A 26,995-nucleotide genomic window follows, 5' to 3' on the forward strand; every position below is an offset into this window, starting at 1 on the left:
GTTGCTTGCATATACAGTAACTATTTATTAATCCCTGAAAAGGAGTTAAATGCATGGTTAAAGTTAGATCCAGAGCAGCAATCCACTACTAGGAGCTAGCTGAAAGTAGTTAATTCCTACCTAGGTATGATTTTCAACAAATGATGCCAAGAATACAAAGCAAATGTAATAACATAAGTAAATTGAAAGTTTCTTAAAATTGCATTCTCTATCTGAACCATTAAAGGGACATTAAACTGCTGAGTACATTACAATAGAATGGTGTTACTACTCACCATGCCTGCAGCTGTCTTCAAAATCATTCTCTTATTGTAACCCCTTACAATTATCAGTAAGTGAAGCTCTGCATCTTTACACTGTGTGTTGGCGTGTTGCCATTAGTGATGTCCCGAACTGTTCGCCCGCGAACGGTTCACAGCGAACATAGCTTGTTCGTGTTCGCGTTTGTGGGCGAACACATGGCGATCCGCCCCTATGTGTCATCATTGTGGAAACTTTGACCCTTTATGTCACAGCCGCCTGACACATTAGAGCCAATCAACATCAGACACTCCCTCACAGACACTCCCAGCTACTCGGAATCCGCCATTTTAGACTCATAACGACCTTGCTTTTTTAATGAGAGGACGTGTTGTGTTTTCGCTCCTGACATTAATAGTAAAAACATAGCTAGGCTAGTGTATTTACAGTCCAGAAGGACTCCACTCATCTCTGCTGCAAGCACAGCACCCCAAAAAGCCCTTTTTAGGGCTATATTTCGTGCCGTTTTTTTTATTTTTTATTAGCATTTGCCTGGCTTTCAGCTGTGTGTTTAAGGCTCACAGCATATGCTGTGACTACTGCCACCACTGATATCTCCCTAACAACATTAGTTTAAATTTAACTAACCCAAAAATATAATTATTTTTCTAGTGTAATTTTTTTTCATTTTCTATCAGGCCAGTGTCACACAGCATATACTCTGGTTCATTGCTCTGTGCCAGCCAGCAGCCAGCAGTGTTAATATCCGTTTATAACATTATTTTTAATTTAAAAAAAAAAAACACAAAAAAAATATTTTTCTAGTGTAATCTAATTACATTTACTATCATGCCTGTGTCTGTCAGGCTCACTCAGCATTAATATACCTCTTTTTTTTTCAGTCTTTTGGTTAATTGGTCTGTGCCAACCACCCACCCAGCACTCATATCTATTTTTCTTTCACCTTAATTTTAATATAAAAAAAAAAAAAGTTTAAATTTGTTTGCTAGTGTAATCAAATCTAATTTTCTATCCGGCCTGTGTGTTTTGCTGACATAGAGAGCCTACTGTGTTTACTTGCTGCCCTCCCTAGTCTATGAGCCACGACTCATATGTGTTTAACCTTTTTTTAATTTCCCCCCCAAAAAAATAATTTCAATCATTTTTCTAGTGTAATCTAATTGTATTTTCTATCAGGCGTGTGTGTATCCGACATACATAGCCTACTGTTTTTAATAGCTGCCCTTCCAAGGCTATCAGCCACGACTCATATGTATGTGCTTAACCTTTTTCTTAAAATTTCCAAAAAAAAGTCTTTAAATCATTATGCTAGTGTAATCTAATTGTATTTTCTATCAGGCCTGTGTCTAACTGTCTATCTGACTTACACAGCATACTGTTGTTATAATTGCTGCCCTACGTAGCAGCCAGCCAGTGCGACCACTCATAGAGTCATATGTGCATTGCACTTCTTAACATAATTTTAAAATTAAAATCTAAAATTTTCAAATATTTTGCTAGTGTAATGTAACTTAATTTTCTATCAGTCCTGTGTTTTTGTCACTTACACAGCATACTGTGTTCAATTACTGCCCTACCTACCATCCACGACTCATATCTGCCAGCCTGTCTGCCAGGCCCAAGTAGCCAATTAGTGGCACCAATCACAATTCTTGTAACAGTAATAAAAATAAAAAAAAATCATAATTTTTTGGACTGCAAATATTCAGTCTCCTAGGGCCATTGAATTTCATTTACCTCCTGCCTGCCACTGCCAGCCTTTTGTGCCAGGCCGTCTAGCCAACTATTTACACCAATCATAATTGTTGTCACAGTCAGACAGTATAGTTATTAATTTAAATATGTCTTATTATTATAATTTTTCAGGGTAATCTGGCAGGCCATATAGAACTCCCACGATGGGGGGGGGGGGGAACAGGGATTAAAGTGCTAAGAAAAGTACTAATTGACACAAGCTAGTTGGGTCCAAGAACGCATGTTTGATTATTAGAATTTATTAGGGTAATTATATATCTAACAAATATATCTATTTCTCTTCTATCGATTCTATCTAACTATCAATCTATGTATATCTATCTATCCTATCTATCACTATCAATCTATCTTCTGTCCGGGATGTTTTGAGACAGCCACTTTGGGAATGTTAGTTGATTTAGACCCATTATGGCTTAAAAGCAGACTCTGCATCAACTATGTAATTTTCCATGGGAGTTTTGCCAGGGATCCCCCTCCAGCATGCAACAGTCCAGGTGTTAGGACCCTTGAAACAACTTTTCCATCACTATTGTGGCCAGAAAGAGTCCTTGTAGGTTTTAAAGTTCGCCTGCCTATTGAATTCAATGGCGGTTCGCGCGTTCGCGAACAATACCGGAAGTTCGAGTCCGCGGTTCGCGAACCGAAAATTTTAGGTTCGCGACATCACTAGTTGCCATCATGGATTTTATACTTGTTATTTAACTTTTAAACTGTGCAAATAAAAATGTAACACTTCTGTTTTCTATTATGAGAGCTGAAGTGAAATGTTCAAAAAGAAGATCTGTGAAAGTGCACTGCTCCTATCACAGAATGCAACCATTTATATGCTACAAGATGGCGGCACCCAGTATAAAATGCAAAGCTTTACCAACTGAATTCTGTAATGAGTTAAAATAAGAGAACGGCTTTAAAGAGAGCTGCAGGTACAGGAGGAAATGCAATAGTATGGTGTCTAGTAATTATACTACTGTAGTTGTACCCACCAGTTCAATGTCCCATTAAAGTTTGGTTCCTCTGTATTCAAAATGGAGGAGTAAAAGAAAAAAGTTAATTATCTGCTTTAGAGAGATTAGACTGGTACCTACATATTTTATAGATACCAGTGTTTAAAAGTAAATAAGGGGTCTTGTAATTCCTCTCCATCAGTGCACCACTGGGACCTAGAGGTGAGCCAATGAATAAAGGCATTTGTTTAACCTTAATGACCACAGCACTTTTCCATTTTCTGTCCGTTTTGGACCAAGGCTATTTTTACATTTTTGCAGTGTTTGTGTTTAGCTGTAATTTTCCTCTTACTCATTTACTGTACCCACACATATTATATAAAGTATTTCTCGCCATTAAATGGACTTTCTAAAGATACCATTATTTTCATCATATCTTATAATTTACTATAAAAAATTTTATAAAATATGAGGAAAAAATGAAAAAAAAAACACACTTTTTCTAACTTTGACCCCCAAAATCTGTTACACATCTACAACCACCAAAAAACACCCATGCTAAATAGTTTCTAAATTTTGTCCTGAGTTTAGAAATACCCAATGTTTACATCTTCTTTGCTTTTTTTGTAAGTTATAGGGCCATAAATACAAGTAGCACTTTGCTATTTCCAAGCCATTATTTTTCAAAAATAGCGCTAGTTACATTAGAACACTAATATCTTTCAGGAATCTCTGAATATCCATTGACATGTATATATTTTTTTTAGTAGACATCCCAAAGTATTCATCTAGGCCCATTTTGGTATATTTTATGCCACCATTTCACCGCCAAATGCGATTAAATACAAAAAATCGTTCACTTTTTCACTAATTTTTTCACAAACTTTTGGTTTCTCACTGAAATTATTTACAAACAGCTTGTGCAATTATGGCTTAAATGGTTGTAAATTCTTCTCTGGGATCCCCTTTGTTCAGAAATAGCAGACATATATGGCTTTGGCGTTGCTTTTTAGTAATTAGAAGGCTGCTAAATGCCACTGCGCACTACACGTGTATTATGCCCAGCAGTGAAGGGGTTAATTAGGGAGCATGTAGGGAGCTTTTAGGGGTAATTTTAGCTTTAGTGTAGTGTAGTAGACAACCCCAAGTATTGATCTAGGCCAATTTTGGTATATTTCATGACACCATTTCACCGCCAAATGCGATGAAATTAAAAAAAACTTTACATTTTTCACAATTTTAGGTTTCTCACTGAAATAATTTACAAACAGCTTGTGCAATTATGGCACAAATGGTTGTAAATGCTTCTCTGGGATCCCCTTTGTTCAGAAATAGCAGACATATATGGTTTTGGCATTGCTTTTTGGTAATTAGAACGCCGCTAAATGCCACTGTGCACCACACGTGTATTATGCCCAGCAGTGAAGGGGTTAATTATGGAGCTTGTAGGGAGCTTGTAGGGTTAATTTTAGCTGTAGTGTAGTAGACAACTCAAAGTATTGATCTAGGCCCATTTTGGTATATTTCATGCCACCATTTCACCGACAAATGCGATGAAATAAAAAAAAAAACGTTCCCTATTTCACAAACTTTAGGTTTCTCACTGAAATTATTTACAAACAGCTTGTGCAATTATGGCACAAATGGTTGTAAATGCTTCTCTGGGATTTGGCGTTGCTTTTTGGTAATTAGAAGGCCGCCAAACGCCGCTGCGCATCACACGTGTATTATGGCTAGCAGTGAAGGGGTTAATTATGTAGCTTGTAGGGAGCTTGCAGGGTTAATTTTAGCTTTAGTATAGAGCTCAGCCTCCCACCTGAAACATCAGACCCCCTGATCCCTCCCAAACAGCTCTCTTCCCTCCCCCACCCCACAATTGTCCCCGCCATCTTAAGTACTGGCAGAAAGTCTGCCAGTACTAAAATAAAAGTTATATTTGGGCTTTTTCCCCCCAGCATATTTACATATGCTGCTGTGTAGGATTCCCCTTTAGCCCCCAACCTCACTGATCCCCCACCAAACAGCTCTCTAACCCTCCCCCTCTGCCTTAATGGGCGCCATCTTGGGTACTGGCAGCTGTCTGCCAGTACCCAGTTTAGTAAAAAAAAGTATGTTGGTTTTTTTTCATTGCCCTTTTCTGTAGTGTAGCTTCCCCCCCCCAAGACCAACCCCCCCACCCCTTCCAGATCCCTTAGATGCAATTTGTAAATACATTTTTTTTTTTACTTTTATCAGCTTTGTTTTTCTGCAGTGTAGCGGTTCCCTCCCGCTACCGCCACGTGCACGCCCCCGTCTGTCCCGCCCCCGATCCCGCCCCCCTCCACTCCACTCGGCCCATCGATGGCCGCCCACCCGCCTCCCAGACTGGCTCCCACCCACCAACGATACCGGCCACCGATGTCCGGTGCAGAGAGGGCCACAGAGTGGCTCTCTCTGCATCGGATGGCCAAGGGGGGTTATTGCAGGATGCCTCGATATCGAGGTATCACTGCAATAACCGGAAAGCAGCTGGAAGCGAGCAGGATAGCTTTCAGCTGCTTTCCAGACCAAGGACGTACGCCACTACGTCATTAACTGTATTTTTTTTTAGGGCGTTTGGCGTACGTCCTTGGTTGTTAAGGGGTTAATCACCAATGAGGCCTTGAGCCTGAGATATGCTTTTCAACAAAAGATAATAAAGAACAAAGTAAATTAGATAATAGATATAAGTTGAAAAGTGTCTTAAAGCTGCTAGCACTATCTGAACCGTGAAAGTTTAATTTGGAGTTTCATCTCCTTCATCTCCTGACCGTCATGTATTTAGTGAGCATGTCGACTGTGTGTGTATTTCACTATAGAGTTTATGAAACACATACACTGTTTATAAAATTGTTTACTAAAATTTGAATTTAAAAAATGCCTTTTATTTTTTACACTTTCTTTTGCGAGTTTCTTACACATCATGATATATACCTAAAATAATGATAAAGTTTAAATTTGCTGGGTCTCCTAAAAAAAATAAAACAATTATATATAATATCTACAAACTGTAAAATAGCTCAGACAAGGAGTGAAAATGACCTAGCAGTTACTACTATTAGAGCAGCTGTCACTAAGCAGCATTCAAAAAGAGCACTGCATTAGCCTTTTTTTATCCCAAGATAGGCTGTGATGTGCATAGAGCATAGAAAACCTTGCAGACATCCCAACTCTTCCTGAAGTTCAGGGAGTCTCCCCAATTCTAATAGCAGCTCCCTGACGTCCGTAAATGAAATGCAATCTCCCCAAAACTGCAAGTACCATGATCCAACCTTGCCCAAATCCGGAAACAGTGTGTCTTTAAGGAATGCATCTAGTTGTGTTATGGTGACATCATCAACCAGGAAGGCGTTGTCACAGCAAGTCTGTCTTTACTTTCAGCATATTGCGTGTCTGCCACCCTCCCTTTTGCTGTTTAAAGGCGGCGATAAGTCTCTTGGGGAGGAGGAAAATCATCAGCAGGCAACATCGGCTGCAGCATATTGAGAACTGAGAAAGAGGGCAAAGAGAGTGTGCGCCCATGTGAGGGAGGAGATAGACACCCCTGCTGTCAGGTCCTTATCAAACTGACTCTACTGTGAGTCAGAGTACAAAACATAATTACAAATAGCCTCTCAAAATCACACATGCTCCCAGCACCCAGACAAAAAATCCGAAAGTCGTACAGGGACAACTATACCAAATACTTCACAAGCTGGGACGCTATGGAACCCTCAAAGCATCAGTAACCAAAAAGCCCCCACTGATTTTAATAAAATAAAACACAAATACTACCTTATTTACTGCACGTAATTACACTTTGTATTCTAAAATATTTGAGCATTCAACAAGCATACGATCACTGGAAAATAGATTTGTTGTATGTGGTTGAGCAATAAAGCTACTTTTTTTCAGTGTGAGTTTAGTGGGAAGCTATAAGTCTCTATCTTATTTTGGGTTTCCAGTACATAACGGGAAATTGGGGGCGGGTGTAGGGTTGCCACCTCGGCCATGTTTTCCTGGACATTTATGAGTTATACATGCTGCAGGGTGTGCAGGGAGGAACATGAATAGTGCTGTCCAGAGTCACTATTTATGTGCTGTCCAGGGGTGCAATACATGTTCCCTCTGCACACCCTACAGCATGTGTAACTCATAAGTGTCCAGGAAATCATGGCTAAGGTGGCATAGGGTTGCCACCTGTCCCTTAAAATACAGAACACTTATAAGTTACACATGCTGCAGGGTGTGCAGGGAGGAACATGAATAGAGTCACTATTTATGTGCTGTCCAGGGGTGCAATACATGTTCCCTCTGCACACCCTGCAGCATGTGTAACTCATAAGTGTCCAGGAAATCATGGCTAAGGTGGCATAGGGTTGCCACCTGTCCCTTAAAATACAGAACACTTATAAGTTACACATGCTGCAGGGTGTGCAGGGAGGAACATGAATAGTGCTGTCCAGAAACACAATACATGTTCCTCCCTGCACACCCTGCAGCATGTGTAACTCATAAGTGTCCAGGAAAACATTGCTGAGGTGGCAACCCTAGGTAGCCGGTGAAGCCACCTCCCTGAAATGAGTTTTTGCAGGTTGGGATGTCTGACCTTGTATACCAAGCATAATGATAAAAAAAGCCTTGTAATTGCATTGATGGGGCTATACTGACTTCCATGCCCCTTTATGTTCCTTTAACACAGCTCACAAACTCACTTATTGCCCAATCCTTGCATATCACTCCTATTTACTTAATTTGGTATCACTCCAATTTACCTATTATGTAAAAGATTTTATCTCCTTTCCCTAACAGAAGAACTGCAATATCAATTTGTTTTCCATAAACCACTATAAATACAGGAGGTGTGGACTCATTACACCTTAAAAGTACCAATGTATAAAATAACATTTTGGAATTAGACCCTAACAGCACTGAAGACGTTTATAAGGTGGAACTACAATTTACACATTTTGTGAACTACAGAATAGAGGATTCTGGGAGCTCCAAGGGAAGTGAGCTCATAGGAAGTGCTGTACACGGTATCTGCAAGAACCGAAGGTAATGTGCTGCTGAAAGGCAAACACAGCTTAGAGACGTTGTGGCAGATATGTTGTTTTTGTGAGTTTGGAGAATGTCTATTCACAATATTTCCATTTTATATCATCATATTTTTTGAACCATCTTTGCTGTTACCAGTAAATAAATATATCAGCCATGTTATATGCAATTTAAGCTTGCTAAATTTGTTATAAAGTGTTTGTTATTGCAATAAATGAAGTTACAAAGTGCAGTTTTCAAAGTTAATTTTGTTCATTCTATTCAAGCAATTCCTCTAAAATTATACTGTTCTAAGCTATTTTATTTGTGTGTGTGATCTCTTCATTTTATAACCCCCCCCCCCATTCAACCCTGAATCCTTTCAAGACTTGAAATGCAAGAACTCAAAACAGCTCCCAAGAAATCGCTATACCATGACTAAAATCTTTGACTGCCTACTTTTATAGTAAATAATAAACACATGACGACCTCCTTATTGCACCATGTGCATCACACTGTTTAGGTAGACATATTTAATGGAAATCTTCTTGTGCTACTCTTAATCATAAAATAATTAACCAGATGATGCATAACACAGTTTGGGGGATATTAGTTTAGTAAATACCCAATATAAGATGCAAGCTTGTGAAAATCCCATACTGCAGTTATACAGCATTACCCTTTTATTGAATTTTTACAAGTGTGTTGTGTTTACTAGGTTTAATCTGTGTTATGGTTGCCTAGATTAAAAATTATTTTTTTGGGGAAAAAGTATATTGTATAAGTATATATTATATTATAAGTATATTGTTCCCTCTCAATTCCCACAATTGTTTTAAGTGCCTACTATATATGTTATAAGTCTTACCATGCTACATTCTACACAGTGATTGTATGATTATTGCAATAGTTAATTTATATATGTACCTTTTTAAATGGCATCAGCAGAGAAGATAATTTAAAGGGATAGTCTAGTCAAAATTTAAACTTTTATGATTCAGATAGAGCAGGCAATTTTAAGCAACTTTCTAATGTACTCTTAGTATCAATTTTTCTTCATTCTCTTGGTATTTTTATTTGAATGTAAGGTTAGGAGCCATCCCATTTTTGGTTCAGAAACTGGGTAGCACTTGCTGATTGGTGGCTACATTTAGACACCAATCAGCAAGTGCTACCCAGGTGCTGAACCAAAAATGAGCTGGCTCCTATGCTTACATACTTGCTTTTCCAAATAAAGATACCAAGAGAACGAATAAAAATTGATAATAGGAGTAAATTAGAAGTTGCTTAAAATTGCATGCTCAATCTGAATCATTAAAGTTTTTAATTTTGACTAAATTATTCCTTTAAGGGGACATGAAACCAATTTTTTTTTCTTTTCATGATTCCTATAGATCTTATCATTTTTAACAACTTTACAATATACTTGTTATCTAATTTGCTGTACTCTCTTGGTATCCTGTTTTGATGGAGCAGCAGTACTTTTTCAGGAGCTAAATAAATACATAGTGTGAGTGAATGCTGAGGCATATATGTGCAGCCACCAATCAGCAGCCAGCTCCCAGTAGTGCATTGCAGCTCCTGAGCATACATAGGTATGGTTTTCAACAAAGGATACTAAGAGAATAAAGCAAAATGGATCATAGAAATAGATTTGGAAAGTGGTTTTAAATGTCAGGCTCTATGTAAAATAGTAAAAAAGAGCAGGAAGGTGACGGCCAACAACTTTTTATCCCGAAACATTGCCTGTCTGTTTTTGTCTCAGTAATTTCTGAATAAAAAGTTATTTGCTGTCACCTTCCTGCTCTTTATGTTTACTATTTTTGGGTCTCAGGGCAGTGACCCTTAGGTGACGTGCATTACCTACCTTGAGTGCTGGAACATTGTTTCATTGTTTTCTATCTGAAATATGACTGTTTAGTTATTAAACTTTCATGATTCAGACAGGACATGCAATTTTAAACAACTTTTCAATGTACTTCTGTTATCAAATTTGCTTTATTCGCTTGGTATCTTTTATTGAAGAGTAAAACTAGGTAGGCTCAGGAGTGTGCATGTGTCTAGTATTCTATAGCAGCAGTGTTTTGCAACATTGTATAACAAAGCTACAAATAGTGTTGCAAAACACTGTTGCCATAGAGTACTAGACACGTGCACACTCCTGAGCTCTAATGAGCCTACCTAGTTATACTCTTCAATAAAATATACCAAGAAAACAAAGCAAATTTGATAACAGAAGTAGATTGGAAAGTTGTTTGAATGCTCTATATGAATCATGAAAGTTTAATTTTGACTTTACTGTCAATTTTAATTTACTTTCCCATTTTAAAGAGATATTAAACCCATTTTTTTCTTTAATGGTTTAGATAGAACATGTAACTTTCTAATTTACTCCTACTATCATTTTTATTCTCTTGCTATCTTTATTTAAATGGAAGGAATTTAAATCTTAGGAGCTGGCCCATTTTAGGTTCAGCACCCTGGATAGCGCTTGCTTATTGGTGGTTACATTTAGCAAACCAATAAGCATAAAAGAAAATTTTGGGTTTAGCGTTCCTTTAAGAGGCTTTAAAATAATGTCTCTGGGATGGATATTGGGTACGTACATTCGGATCCTTCGTTAGTATCCGAATGCAGAAGTATGCGCTATTCACAACTCTTTTCGGAGCTGAATTTATTCTTGTGCAAGATTACCACACTAAGATCTGTGCAAATCCAGATCTTAACATAGTGATCTTGCACAAGAATCAATCGGGCTCCGAAAGAGCTGAATAGCGCATAGTTACTTCTGCTGCATTTGAATACTAACGAAGGATCCGAATGTACATACCCAATATGCATCCCAGAGACATTATTTTAAAGCCTCTTAAAAAGGAAAGTAAATTAAAGGGACGGTAAACTGAAAAGGAAGGATCATAAAACAAAGTTTAAATGATTTTAAGACCTTTTATTTTGTAAACATATATCTTTTGTAATGCTTAAAGAGACATACAAAACGAAAATTAAACTTTCATAGTTTAGATAGGGAATTACATTTTAAGATAATTGTCAATGTATTTCTTTTATAATTTTGACTTCATTATCGATATTCTTTGTTGAAACCTTGTAGGCTCAGGAGCAGCAATGCGCTACTGGGAGCTAGAATGTTATTGGTGGATACACACAAATGCCTCTTGTCATTGGTTCATTAGATATTTTCAGTTAGCCCCAATTGCTGCTCTGGAACTGACTTTAAATATTTTTAATTATTGTTCTAATGCTTGCATTCGCAGTTATGTCTATTGTTAGGGTGATAAATTATGTTTAAAGGGTCACTAAACCCAATTTTTTTTCTTTCATGATTCAGATAGAGCATGGCATTTTAAGTAACTTTCTCATTTACTCCTATTATCAATTTTTCTTCATTCTCTTGCTATCTTTATTTTAAAAGCAGGAATGTAAATTTTAGAAGCCAGCCTATTTTAGGTTCAGCACCACGGATAGCACTTGCTTATTGGAGGACTAGATTTACCCACCAATAAGCAAGCATAACCCAGGACTGGCTCCTATGCATCACATTCCTGCTTTTTAAATAAAGATAGCAAGAGAACAAAGACAAATTGATAATAGGAGTATATTAGAGCATGCAACTTTCTATCTGAAAAAAAAAATTGGGTTTTGTGTCCCTTTTAACTTCAAGGATCAACATTTTTTTTTTTTTAAATACTGGTATAGGTGATAAGATATGTAAATAAGAACAGTATGGGATACGGGGTATATGTCTATCAATCAGTAAAAAATATTGATATTATTTGTATTATTAATACACAATATTGGTTTCTAGTAAATGCTGAATATGAATAAAATTAATAGTAAGGATATGTATAACAGACTAGCTCGATAAAAGCAGGTTACAGATATATAAATTCTTTAATATCAACTTTATAGGGTTATATCTTACATAAATTAAAAATCAGATTGATAATACATCAATAGTAAGAACATTTTATACAACAATAACAGAAGTTCAATATAGACCTAAGTGGAATCATTCTAAAATTCCTAGCTAGTAATCTATCACTATCTCTTATTAGCTAGGAGGTAGGCTAAGTGGTTAAAACTATATGCGCAATATTATATAAAAAGAGTGCCCCTAGGCCACTCACACTGGACGTCCAGAGAAAAAATAAATAAATATAAAAATGAAAAATAATGTATTCAACAATTAATACAACAACAATTACCGGTACTTCAATACAAAATTCGACTCAAGGATTGATTTTACAATAATTAATTCCACAACAGGAGTGGAGACGGTAAAAATAATTTGGCTTACTGATACATGTACTCAGCCAGAATAGGAGGACAAAAACCAATTGAGAGAGATGTCCAGTATTTGCGTTAAAATAGCGCTGAATTTAAAAACTTTTATTAGTCTCTAAAAAAATATGAATATAAAAATACAGAACTAAGTGTGTTTTTAAAAACTTTGTGACAAAGAGAGATTGCTAGGGGATCCAATCATCTAATAGACGTAAATGAGGTTATAGCTCTATTAGATAGCCACAAATTTAGCTAAAAATGTACCTGTACGTTACTCAATCTCCGTTTTATAAAAGATGACGTTAATAGTGGAGCAATGCAGAATGGATAATTTCTCAGGAAATTAACAGAATATCCGTCCTTTCTTCTGCTTTGTAGAGATAATCCTTCCGTTCTGATTTTGGTTTCGGAGCAAACCTTTACTGATCGTTCCAGCAGTGAGTCTGATGGTGCAGATCAACACTTTCTTTTCGTGATCCTTCACGTGTTTGTGGCATCTGACGTCACTGAGAGTGAGTGGCTGTTAGTAACAGCTGTTGGCGTTTGTAGATATCCTCTGTTAGAATGTCTGGGTCGGCTGAAACTCAAACTTCCTGGTTGAAGAGTTGCAACCACTCCAATACGTGGGAGTTTAATGTTCCTCTGGGGCTGAGAATGTGCAGCCAAAAAAGTCAGTTTGACAACTGAGTACATACACAATATGTGCAATGTTATATGAGATCTTATGTTATGAGATCCTGGTTAGCGCTAGTATAACAATCTTAAACTGCACACAATCAACGCGTTTCACCCCTGGGAGCTTTTTCAAGATGTGTGTGGGGTGCAGTATCAGCATTTTTATAGACCTTGCTTGTTTCAGATAAGCTGTATGCAATTAGCTAATTAGCCTCTAGTGAATCCTCTTTAATATTAAAGGTGGACTTTCATTAAGGTGGTATTGGGGAAGGTTATAAGACAAATTAGAGAAAAATGTACGATATAAAATCATACAATAGGGTGCGCTATATTATTATACTATTATGTGCCAAAAAAAATATATATATATGTGGAATGGATGGTGCAAAATAGTATAAAAAATCATTCAAAAAAGTATATAGGATATCCTTTTACAAGAGTGTACCTAAGGAACTATATAGTTCAGGAAAAATAAATAAGTGACTTTACATAAACAATGACGTGTATTTCACAAAAACTTCAATTCCTTAAAAATGTACTATATAAATCAAGTGGTACAATGTTATTTCTATTGAAAATAGATGAAATATAATTAGGTGGAATAAAATCAGAAAATATATAAAAAACAATACAGACGATTTCACATATAGTGCAGAGTCATTGATAGATAGATGCAATTGTTGAAATCAATAATTCTGGAAGGCTGCTCCACTCCAAACCGGTGGTAAGTCGGTAGAACTGAAAAAATAGAGAGCAAAAGAGAGAGAGCGCCTGATAGTGTAATATCGTCAAGGTCAAGCAAGGTACAGGTATAAAAAAATCTCTGCCAAATGGATACTCACAAAGAGCTTGGCACTCGCAAGTAGTGCATGTAGGCGGGCTGACCTTTATACAGTAGTCAGTACACTGAATCTATGGTGGTCGTATCAGAGATCTGTAGTGATAGAAACAGAAAACACAGAAGACCAATAGTGCAATATCGTCTGGAACCGAAATGGACACAGCATAGGATACAGGGTCAGCAAGATGTATACTCACAATGGAGTTGGCACTCCCAAGTAGTGCATTAAGGCAGGCTGACCTTCATACAGCAGTCAGCGCGCTGATGGTTAATAGCTGTAGTTGGTGGCTGTAGCTGTTATCGGTCTAGGCTTGTCCTCTGCTCACCGGCGTGTGTGTTGAATATTCAGCTATAGCTGGGCTGTTTAGCTGTAGAAAGTGGGTCTTTAAGGTATGCTGTGAACACATCCAAATATGCACCTGCGGCACGTCACAGGCCTCAGGGGACACAGTGCATATAAAATAGTAAGCCACTAGAAATGAGTGACTGAAAAGTATTTATAAAAGAAAATATATTTGAAATAAGGAAGTCAGCGGACAAACTATTAAATAAAAATAATAAAAAGGGTTTTTATTTAAGAGCTATAACAACGCGTTTCTCGGCCGATAAAAGCTCACTGGCCGTTTCATCAGGTAAGTGTATAGGTATAGCGGGAAAACCACATTTAAAAATACATAGGAAGGTCACGATTGGTTGAAACATCCACCAATAGCTGACCCAACATATCGTTACATTTAAAATACAATATTTCGCTGACTTCCTAACAAAATAATTTCGTTACATATAATAAGAAAAAGAAAAATTGTGTATGCATGGAAACAATGTTGAAAAATGTGATTTAAAAACCAAGAACAAAATGTTTTTTGTTCGTGGTTTTTAAATCACATTTTTCAACATTGTTTCCATGCATACACAATTTTTCTTTTTCTTACTATATGTAACGAAATTATTTTGTTAGGAAGTCAGCGAAACATTGTATTTTAAATGTAACGATATGTTGGGTCAGCTATTGGTGGATGTTTCAACCAATCGTGACCTTCCTATGTATTTTTAAATGTGGTTTTCCCGCTATACCTATACACTTACCTGATGAAACGGCCAGTGAGCTTTTATCGGCCGAGAAACGCGTTGTTATAGCTCTTAAATAAAAACCCTTTTTATTATTTTTATTTAATAGTTTGTCCGCTGACTTCCTTATTTCAAATATATTTTCTTTTATAAATACTTTTCAGTCACTCATTTCTAGTGGCTTACTATTTTATATGCACTGTGTCCCCTGAGGCCTGTGACGTGCCGCAGGTGCATATTTGGATGTGTTCACAGCATACCTTAAAGACCCACTTTCTACAGCTAAACAGCCCAGCTATAGCTGAATATTCAACACACACGCCGGTGAGCAGAGGACAAGCCTAGACCGATAACAGCTACAGCCACCAACTACAGCTATTAACCATCAGCGCGCTGACTGCTGTATGAAGGTCAGCCTGCCTTAATGCACTACTTGGGAGTGCCAACTCCATTGTGAGTATACATCTTGCTGACCCTGTATCCTATGCTGTGTCCATTTCGGTTCCAGACGATATTGCACTATTGGTCTTCTGTGTTTTCTGTTTCTATCACTACAGATCTCTGATACGACCACCATAGATTCAGTGTACTGACTACTGTATAAAGGTCAGCCCGCCTACATGCACTACTTGCGAGTGCCAAGCTCTTTGTGAGTATCCATTTGGCAGAGATTTTTTTATACCTGTACCTTGCTTGACCTTGACGATATTACACTATCAGGCGCTCTCTCTCTTTTGCTCTCTATAAGACAAATTCACTAGACAAGCAATACTACTTAATATCTAACTATTAAGGTGTCTGTATCCAGCATTGTGTATTAATCTTACAGCAATCAAAAACTTCTGGTATCATCTTTTAGAATTTGCAAGATATTGGTTTGAGTGCATTTTTGTAAAATGAGACGTTTATAGGGTAAATAAATTGTTAATTTGAAGGAAGATGGACAGAAATTTAATAAGGTCCTTCATATAGAACATTTAGCGGGAGGAAGAAATAGTATCCTCTAGTTGATACTCAGTGGGTCAAAATACCTTTATGGTGGTCTCATCAGTCTGTACCTATTTAGTATTGAAATATAAACTTAGATAATGATAATTCTAATAATGCTTGCATACAATATAACACACAGGTGGTTTGGTGTCCCTTTAAGCAATCTTATTTTATAGTATATTCTCCAATTCCTCAATTTAAAATGGGCAACATCACTGTAAATCTTACAAACAAATGTTAGCATTTTAGTAAATGTGGTGACTTTGTCTTGCAGGTGCCATGCTCTCAACGCAGCTGTTATCCCGCCTGCGAATGCTGGCTAGTGAGGCGAGGCTGTGCCAGGTTGTGTTACATTGCAAAGCACTTCCTCATATTCCAAATCAGCACCCTCCTCTTGCCGCAGACCTGCGCTTACTGTCTACCAGCTGCTCTCAGCATGCCAAGCACCGTGGTCTGTCCAAAAGAAAGAGAGACCTGTCTGAAAAGAAACTGGTGAGGTTACACATATAACATGCAATATATTACATTTACTTGAGTATGTGTGTAATACAGGAGGACTAGTATATGCTGTTTGGTATTAATACAATGTATTTCTGGGAGTACAAATAATAATTCAGTTAGTGAATAAATAATTTTCATGTTTTTCTTATATGTTTGTTTATTTTTACTTCCCCCATTTTTCATGTTCTGTGAGCCAATACTATTCATGTGTGTTTTCATATATTTGATGATTATTTTATTATTATTTTTAGATGTATTAGGGATGCTATAGCAGGTCAGTAGTCTTATCATTTGTGAGTTTCATGATATATTTTTTTTTTTTGGGGGGGGGGGGGGGGGCTTTAATTTGAAAATAAACTAGCCATAATTGCCTTGGTTAACATACATGTATCTGTTTTTGATGGTTTCTGTAAAAATAACTTCTTTTACATGTTTTTGGTAAAATGTATAGCGAAACAAGGTGGCATACATTTGTGAATAAAAAAGACATATAATATTTTATTTTAGAAAATATATGATTTTCACATTTTGTTTTTATACTATTCATAATATCCTTATATATAGCATTGTGACCTTAAAGGGACATGAAACCCAAATATTTTCTTTCATGATTTAGGTAGAACATAAAATTTTAAACAACTTTCCAGTTTACTTTATTATCAAATTTGCTTCATTCTCTTGGTATAATTTGTTGAAGGAGCAGCAATGCACTATGTGAGCCAGCAATTTCATTTTGATCTATCAAATAACTGAAGGACACAGTAATATTTCAGTAGTGAAATGAGGTTTATTGGATTAACAGAAAATGTGCAATATGCATCAAAACGAAATTTGACAGGTGCATACATTTGGGCACCCTTGTCATTTTGTTGATTTGAATACCTGTAACTACCTAGCACTGATTTATTGGAACACACAATTGGTTTGGTGAGCCCATTAATCCTTGAACTTCATAGACGGATGCATCCAATCATGAGAAAAGGTATTTAAGGTGGCCAATTGCAAGTTGTTGTTCTCTTTGACTCTCCTCTGAAGAGTGGCAACATGGGGGCCTCAAAACAACTCTCAAATTACCTGAAAACAGAGATTGTTCAATAATTTGGTTTAGGGGACGGCTACAAAAAGCTAACACAGAGATTTAAGCTGTCAGTGTCCACTGTGAGGAACATAGTGAGGAAATGGAAGACCACAGGCACAGTTCTTGTTAAGGCTAGAAGTGGCAGGCCAAGTAAAATATCAGAGAGAGGCAAAGGCAAAGGATGGTGAGAACGGTCAAAAACAGCCCACAGACCATCTCCAAAGACCTACAACATCATCTTGCTGCAGATGGTGTCACTGTGCATTGTTCAACAATTCAGCACACTTTGCACAAGGAGAAGCTGTATGGGAGAGTGATGCAGAAGAAGCCTTTTCTGCACACACGCTACAAACAGAATAGCTTGAGGTATGCAAATGCACATTTGGACAACCCAGCTTAATTTTGGAAGAAGGTGCTGTGGACTGATGAAACAAAGATTGAGTTATTTGGTCATAACAAGGGGCGTTATGCCCCACGAGCGGGGCAGTGCAGAAATAGAGTTGCAGAGTGTCCCTCTCTGCATTGGGCAGCGGTGGTGCTGATCGTTGGTGGTGTGGGAGGATTAGGAGAAAGTCGGCCCATCACGGGAGGGGAGCGGGTGGGATCGCTACGCTACAGAAAAAAAAGTGTAGAGCTGCAGGGAGGGGGAAATAGAAAGAGGGGGCTCCTATAGGGGAGGGGGTATTAGAGGGTGAGAAATCGATCTGGGAGGGGGGTAGGATAATGAGGAGTCAGCTACACTACAGTTTTTATTTTTTTAAACTATTATTAAATAAAATAAAAAAAGTTGGATAGATAACTGGGTACTGGCAGACAGCTGCCAGTAGTGGTGGTGGTGGTGGGGGGGGGGGGGTAAGAGAGCTGTTTGGGAGCGATCAGGGGGAGGGAAGTGTCAGGTGGGAGGCTAACCAGTCTACATTAAAGCTAAAATAACCTTACAATTAACTCTTCACTGCTGGGAATAATAAGTGTGGTGCACAGCTGCAATTGGCAGCCTTCTAATTACCGAAAAGCAGTGACAAAGCCATATATGTCTGCTATCTATGAACAAAGGGGATCCCAGAGAAGCTTTTACAATCATTTGTGCCATGATTGCACAAGCAGTATGTAAATAATTTCAGTGAGAAACCTAAATATTGTAAAAAAGTTAACAATTGTTTTTATTTGATCGCATTTAGCGGTGAAATGGTGGCATTAAAAGTTTACCAAAATGGGCCTAGATCAATACTTTAGGTTGTCTAATAAAAAATATATATATCGTTTTGCTGAGTAAAAAACAAAAGGAAAAAAAAAAAAAGGTTTAATTTCTGTTTAAATGTAGTGATGGCAAAAATGCTAAAAATGCTCTGGTCTTTTGGGGAAGTCTTAGTCTAAAATGCTCGCTCCTTAAGGGGTTAAATAATAGAAGTAAATTGGAAAGTTGTTTAAAATTGTATGCTTTTGTCTAAATCATGTATGTCTATGTATGACTTTACTGTCCCTTTTAAAAATCGCAAACATGCCAAAACATTATACGGAGTTTTTTGTTTTCTTTCTGGGCCTTATGAAACCATTTTGTTTTGCTGTTGCTTTTGTTCCAGACACGCTACTTTGTTGATCATCGCAGGGTTCATGTGGTCGGGGGAGCTGGAGGGAAGGGTGCCTGCTGCTTTCATAGTGAGCCCAGGAAGGAGTATGGAGGACCAGATGGAGGGGATGGAGGAAATGGAGGACATGTTATCTTAAAAGGTAACGGAACCTTCACAATAATTCTACACAAACAGTATGGGTTACATAGTGTTACATAGAGTTCCGTATTGCCTTTACCTTTTATTTTAAGAATATATTTGCTTGCAAAACTTGTGGTAATAGATTTATTGAGGTCCTTCTGCCTGATTGTGTAATTACTTGCTCTTCTGCTTCCTTCTCCTCCCAGTGGATTCACAAGTGAAGTCTCTGGCTTCAGTAGTCCCTACGTATCATGGAGATGATGGGGAATCTGGTGGTAGCAAGAACTGTTTTGGAAAGAGTGGAGAAAATGTGTATATTAAGGTAAGTAAGGTGCCATTGGACCGTGCTTTATTTATTTAAATGCAGCTATATGTGTTCATATGCATATGTATTTGACTATATTATGGGAACATGGTTGTGTTCCCATAGTTAGAGTTGAGAACATGTTTAATTAAAAATATCAGTTTTTCAAATGCTCATATCTTTGGAATGGAATGACATATTTTGCTTTCTACAATGTCATGTGTTATATAATCAGTGATGTCGTTGATGTCATGCAAAGCACCCAGGTCCAGGGCATATTAATTTGGGAATTACCTTTCTTTTTAAGGTCCATAAAATGGAGGATTCGTTAAAGGGACAGTCTACACCAGAATTTTTATTGTGTAAAAAGATAGATAATCCCTTTATTACCCATCCCCCCCCCCCCATTTTTGCATAACCAGCACAGTTATTTTAATATATGTTTTACCTCTGTGATTACCTTGTATCTAAGCCTCTGCAGACTGCCCCTTATCTCAGTGCTTTTGACAGACATACAGTTTTGAAACAGCCAGCTTGTGCATGCGATATGGTTGCATTGAGCTCCATACCGCACACAATTCAAGCACTGTTTTGACGTGCTTGTGCACACTTTCCCCATAGACATCAATGGGGAGAAGGTGTCAGAAAAAAAACCTAACACCTGCGATCATGGAATGAAAAGCTCTGTAACGCAGCCCCATTGATGTCTATGGGGAAAAAAAGTTAAGTTTAAACCTAACATAAACCCTAAGTCTAAACACCCCTAATCTGCTGCCCCCGACATCGCCGACACCTACATAATGTTGTTAACCCCTAATTTGCCGCCACTATACTAAAGTTATTAACCCCTATTCCCCCCAACATCGCCCACACTATAATAAATGTATTAACCCCTATTCCGCCGCTCCCCAACATCACTGCCACTAAATAAAGTTATTAACCCCTAAACCGCCAGCCCCCCACATCGCAACAACCAAAATTAAACTATTAACCCCTAATCCTAACCCTTTTAGGGGTTAATAGTTTAATTTAGTATATTTCGTTGTGGGGGGCTTGCGGTTTAGGCGTTAATAGGTTTATTATAGTGGTGTTGGGGAGTGGCAGAATAGGGGTTAATAACTTTAGTATAGTGGGGGTGATGTGGGGCGGACTCAGGTTAGGGGTTAATAATATTTAAATAATGTTTGCGATGCAGGAGGGCGGCACTTTAGGGGTTAATAACTTTAGTATAGTGGCGACGATGTTGGGGAGTGGCGGAATAGGGGTTAATACATTTTATTAGTGGTGGCGATGTCTGGAGCAGCAGATTAGGGGTTAATAACTTTAATATAGTATTTGCGATGGGCCTCAGTTTAGAGGTTAATAGGTAGTTTATGGGTGTTTAGTGTACTTTGTAACACTTTAGTTATGAGTTTTATGTAACAGTTTTGTTGCGTAAAACTCATAACTACTGCTCTCAGATTGTGAAACAGATCTTGTCGGTATAGGCTGCAATGCAAGCTTTATAGCCTCAACGCAAAACTCGTAATGGCTGCGCTATGGAAGTCCCATGAAAAAATGTAATTTTTACGTGTGCGGGACTGACGTTGCGGTACAGCTATACCGACAAGACTTGTAATGGCTGCGGTGCTGTTTTAACTCTGAAATTACCATTTTTTTCAGCGTTAAAACACGAACGCACAACTTGTAATCTAGGTGAATGCTTTTTATAAAGCTTGCTTATTGAGGGTGCACCAGCTGGTTTTTGTGTGTGGTGGGTTTTTTTTTTTTTTGGTAAATATGTGGTAAATACCAAGAGAAGTTTGCACTCCATATAGCGTATTTGGTAGAAATCAGATGGGGAATCTGCTCCGTTGTATCATTTACTAACCTGGTTGCAGAGGTATCTAATTTGAGATATATGGGTGTGTGACAAAATACATCATTAAACTGTACTGTCGGACTTCACTGGATGTGCAGCATTTGGCCTGGGTGAACTCTCTCAGAATAAAATGACACAGGCAGCTAACTCAATGCAACCAAGCATGTAATTTTAACAGTAGCAATGCTGTAATGCTACGTGTTTTAACCCCTTCAAATGGGTTAAACACATACTTAAAGTCCTGCTCAGGACACCATCAGAGCACTGCGGGTTCCAAGCAAAAAACTGCCACTAATACAATCATCATGTGCTTAACCCATTTGTGGCATTACAGTATCGCTATTAGTAAAATCTACCTACTCTAATGGATTTGCTCAAGGTTCTTCAAACCACGGGTCAGGACCCATTACTGGGTCCCAACACCATGTTTACTGGGTCACGATGTGTGTGTGTGTGTGTGTGTTGTTTGAGAGAGTATGTGGTGTGTGTGTATCACCTTTTACAACACCTTTTTCAAGTTTGAATTCAATCAGGAATAAAGTACGCCCACATTTTAGTCACTTTGCCAAAAATTGCACCTATCTTGTTTCTATATTACTTCAAACTTTTTCAGACCAAGCATAAAAATACGGTTGTGAACAGGGATAGGCACGGACCAAGGCTGTTGCGGACATTTTCCAAAGTACAGACGTTAGTGAAGGACACCAAGGTACATTTCAAATTAAAAACATTAAAAAAAATCTCTTTACTGATAGGGTAGTGGATACATGGTGGACTTGCCATCCAGCAGAAGTGTTAGTGACAGTGAAGTAGTTTAAACATGCATGGGATAGGCATAAGGTTCTGCTAGATATAAGATAAGGCCAGGAACTAATGAAAGTATTCAGAAAATTGGGTAGACTAGATAGGCCAAATGGTTCCTATCTGCTGACATATTCTATGTTTCTATAAGTCAGGAGAGCGACACTTTGCTGTCAATTGGGCTGCATGTTGGACGCCCCTGGTCTAGTTCCACAAGTACAAATTAGTCATCTAATCAAACAAGTTTAAAATAACATTTAGTTGACTGCAGGCAGCTTGATTCTTCCCTCACTTTCCCACTACTAAGCGTGGTGCCGCTTGTGTCAAGGAGGTGTGAGGACCAGCATTCATCTGTTCTACTCCTCCCTCCCCTCCACAAAACGGGTGGCGGACACAGCAAGGGCCAGTCACAGACACCAGTGTCCGTGTACGGACACCTTGCCTATCCCTGGTTGTGAAGGTATGTGGTATCATGGCAATGGGTCTTGAGAAAAAAAAGTTTGAGAAACCCTGGTAAAGCTGATATAATTTTAACACTATAATGGCTCTTTAAGTAAGTTAACTGCTTTCCTTAACGGCAGCATTCAATAAAGACATGTTTAACTTATTTAAGCTGTAAATGCTTTAATAAATTATATATTGTTCCCATGTCCCTTTTTTTATTTTTAATGAACATAACAATGAATTTCAATCAGAAGCTTAAATGACTGTGGTGTAAATATAATAAAAACAACTGACTGATGTAATCAACTTTAAAAGTCTCTGTGGGCTCCATGTACTAAGCAGCGAAAGCTGCTTCGGAGCTGTTGCGGGGCAGGTTTGCATATGCGAGCCTACTTCCCGCAATGTAAGAAGCAGTGGACGTTAGACTGCTGCTTCTTACACTCTACATTACCTCTGAGCACACTTGGTGATTTACAATCTCTTGTCTCACACGATTGGTAGTGCAAGAGAGGAGGCGGCCATTACACGCTCACTTGAGCACGTAATGATGCATACGGACAGCAGATCCTGTTTGTCCGCTGCCAAAATGTAGTGAAGGCGAGCGGACAACTTATCGAGTTGAGAAGCTTGTCCGCTCGCTCCTTCGTACATGTTTTTCTTTTTCTTTTGGCTCTATATAGAATGTATATGACATAAGATTACCTTAAATGTTACAATTAGACAAACCTTTCAAGCATTTATAGTACTCCCATATAGACACATTTATTAAAAAATTATTTTTTCCTTATGTATTATTTATAGTCTCTCTCTTATTTGCTTCATGTTACATTTATGTACGGTTCCCATTGTTCTAGAAAACACTCTTTAGTGTTCAGGAAAGTAGCAACTATACTGGGCATGTTTTAATGATTCTATATTTTTCATTATATAATCAAAACTTGGTGGTTCTGTCTTCCAATATATAACTAAACACACCCTTCCCCCCCCCCCAACATATTCTGTACTGGAAAATTAAGCAGTGCGTGTTCTGGAGTTAGTGATCTCCTTTTCAAATATGGAGCCTAAAAGATTAGAGGTTTGATCCTATATGTTCCTGATTTTATTAATATATCCCATATATGTATAGTATGGCTAATAGATGTAAAACATTTTCTTGTGAGGTGGTCAGGTTAATTTGGGTGTCCACAGTAATCTATAGATTTGATCTACGCCTATTAGATCTGTTTCAATTTGTACCCATTGTGATTTGTTTTCTATTTTTTTACCATTGTAGATTATGGGACATTTTTGCAGAGTAATAATAGGAAATTAAATTTGGTAGTCCTCCTCCTTCTCTATGTCTGGACACAGGAGTTTTTTTATTGATCATTGCTTTGTTTCCTTGCCATATGAATTTTAAGATGTCATTTTGTAATTGATGAAGCGCTGAAATTGGATTTCAAACTGGTAAGGATCAGTATAAATATAGTAGTTTGGGTGGTAAAGTCATTTTTTGTTGTTATTCTGCCATAAAAGGACATATTATATTTAGTCTATTTAGCCATTAGATTTCTTATGTGTGTAAACATGGGTAGATAGTTTTCTTAATATAAGGTATAAATATTAGTGGTCAGGTTAATACCCAAGTATTTAAGTGAGGGTTTTTTGCCCATGAAAAAGAGAAATTTAACACCAGTATTTTTAAAAAAAATTTTTTGTATGTTGTGGCAATTTTAGGCTGAGTGCTTCAAATTTTTCTTCAATAATTTTATAACCTGATAATTGGCCAAAGCTATGTAGTAGTAACCATAATGTAGGGAGTGATAGTAATGGTTTGATTAAGGATATAATAACATAATTTGCTAAATAATTGGATTTTTGTTTTCTGTAGTTTCTACCAAAATTCCCGAAATGTCTAGGTTGTCCCTAATTTTAATTGCCAGTAGCTCTATACATAGCGCAAAAGGGTGTGGGACAATGGGCACCATTGCCTAGTGCCATTACTAAATAAAATAGGTTTGGATTGAAATCTCGATAGTGTAACATTGGCTGCGGGTGTTAAATATAGAGTATAATGCATAATGGAATGCTCCTGTATTACCAATTTTATTTAATATTGAGTGCATATATTCCCAATTGAACCTATCAAATGCCTTCTCTGCATCTAGGGATAAAAACAGAGAAGGCACATCATTAACTGTCGCTATATTTATCAGGTCAATACGTTTACGGATGTTGTCTAGTACCTCTCTCTATTTTATAAAATCAACCTGGTCTATATGTATTAAGTTCATAAGAGGAGTATTTAGTAGATTCGCTAATATTTTGGTAAACGGTATTATATCTTGATATGGGCCTGTAATTTTGACAATATTGTTTACTTTTCCTGGGTTTCGGTATTACAGATATTCTTGTTAATAACATTTCTTGTGGTATTTCTTTGCCTTGTAAAATAAAGTTAAATAATTTAACCAGTTGTGCTTCTATGGTATCTTGTAGGGTTTTATAGAAAATTCCGGAGTACCCGTCTGGATCTAAAGCCTTATTTCATTTTCAATCTTTTATGGCCATTGTGACTTCCTCTAGAGAGATTAGAGCATTTAAGGACTCTAGTTCCTCTTTAGATAATAATGGTAGTTTACTAGTTCCTAAAAAGCTATCTAGAGCTATAGTTTTATTCTGCCCTCACCTAGTGGTGGTAAGGTTAAAAGATTATTATAGAAACCTGCAAATTAATTTGCAATATTTAGAGGATTATTAGTTACTTTGCCATCTGATTGCTGTACTTTTGGTACAGTGGTATCTTTTTTTAAGTTCTTTTAATTTATTTGCCAGCATTCTATCTGGCTTATTCTTGTAAACGTAACAGGAATGCGCAATTTTATATCGTCTGGCGCCCCTTGGACATGCAGTATCGGGCAGGTGGATTTTCCCCACCTTTATCCCTGCTGCGGGCTAGCAGTGCACCGGACCCGGTGTGTATAAAAAATGGTTCACCCATGGCCAGCCCTTTCCCCTGCACCTCGGCAACATCCAGAGCTCCACCCCCCACTGCAGCTACTCCCACTCTCCTGCCTTCTCATAAATATTCATATTCCCTCTGTAAAGCAGGAAGCATGTGAAAAGCTGCATAGGAGCAGCAGATGAAAGCAGGGGAGAGGCTGTTTCTCATGCACGAGCACGAAGACCCTGTTTTACAGAGGGAATATGAATATTTATGAGGAGGCAGGAGAGTGGGAGTTGCTGCAGTAACGATTCACTTAGCTACATGTTGAAAGGTATATGTCCATTGTCTTGGGCTGCAGTCTCATTTTATTATTACTGACGTGATCCAATAGTAACATAACTGTGCTCCACTGAAACAGAGCCAGGAAGCGCTTATTCTTGCAATGTCCGGAGTTTCTGTTTCCCAGTAGTTTGTGCGGCACACTGCTGCTTGTCACATATGCATTGAGTACAAGGCACAGTAATGTGAATTTCAGGAACTGTAGCATCCCAGTAGTTCACATGCTGACTGACCTCTTTGCCGCCGACCACAACCGCTTACATATTTAACCCAACGGGCGGCATAGAAGTCAGTCAGCATGAAACTACTGGGATACTTAAGTTCCAGAAGTTCACATTACTGTGCCTTGTACTCAATGCATGTGTGATAAGGGGCACAAACTACTAGGTAACAGAAACTCTGCTATTGGGCGCTGCGATTGCGGAGCAGAAACGTTTAGCGCATGGCTGACAAACCTGGGCACAAATTGTGCCTTAAATTGGGTCCTAACACCCTTGTTTGGGGCCAACAACTTGCCAATGTATCCCCCCCAAATTATTCCTACCCACCGCCGCTTGCCGTCACAGCATAAAGTGCAGATGAATACTATGTACCAGAGAGTTTTTATGCAGGTGTACTAACAGAGCTTCTACCTTTTTAAGGCCTCTAACAATACAGGGGATATAAGCTTCAAACATCACCTATTATCTAAAGAATACACCACAATCAACCACACATAACACACACTACACTCAAACACCCCCTTCCCCTCCGATCAATATATACATACATACATACATACATACATACATACATACATACATACATGCAAGAAACAAGTTATCTGCACACTGGGTGAATTTTAGGGCCAAACACTATATCCACCCCATACTTGATCCAAACTGATGAAAGTAACCCTTTTGTGAAATATTTTTTTTATTCAATAATGTTTTAATTTAATAATTTTACATTTCCATTATAATACTGTATTTTAATTTAAAGGGATACTAAACCTAAAAAAAATTATTCTATGATTCGGATAGAGCATTCAATTTTAAGCAACTTTCTAATTATTCCTATTATCAAGTTTTTTTTTTGTTTGTTTTTTTTCCTTCTCTTGCTATCCTTTTTTTCTTTTCTTTCAGATATATAATTTTTATTAAGGTTGATCATAGACAGGGTA

The 26,995-nt window shown here is 37.7% G+C and overlaps 1 protein-coding gene across 2 annotated transcripts in view; it reads left to right on the forward strand.

Moving 5' to 3' along the window:
* The first annotated feature begins 8,008 nt into the window (after positions 1-8,008).
* MTG2 (mitochondrial ribosome associated GTPase 2) overlaps positions 8,009-26,995 on the forward strand; it is a 49,179-nt gene continuing 30,192 nt past the window's right edge. The window contains exons 1-4 of one of the 2 annotated variants that reach the window (XM_053706483.1): positions 8,009-8,075; positions 16,145-16,362; positions 19,030-19,177; positions 19,365-19,480. In XM_053706483.1, coding sequence (XP_053562458.1) covers positions 16,150-16,362; positions 19,030-19,177; positions 19,365-19,480 — 477 coding nt within the window. In that variant the 5' untranslated portion in view covers positions 8,009-8,075; positions 16,145-16,149. Of the gene's footprint in view, positions 8,076-12,683; positions 12,809-16,144; positions 16,363-19,029; positions 19,178-19,364; positions 19,481-26,995 lie in introns of those variants that run through there. The other variant, XM_053706401.1, reaches the window with a different exon arrangement.

This window comes from Bombina bombina, chromosome 1 (assembly GCF_027579735.1).
Source record: "Bombina bombina isolate aBomBom1 chromosome 1, aBomBom1.pri, whole genome shotgun sequence".
Taxonomy (NCBI): Eukaryota; Metazoa; Chordata; class Amphibia; order Anura; family Bombinatoridae; genus Bombina; species Bombina bombina.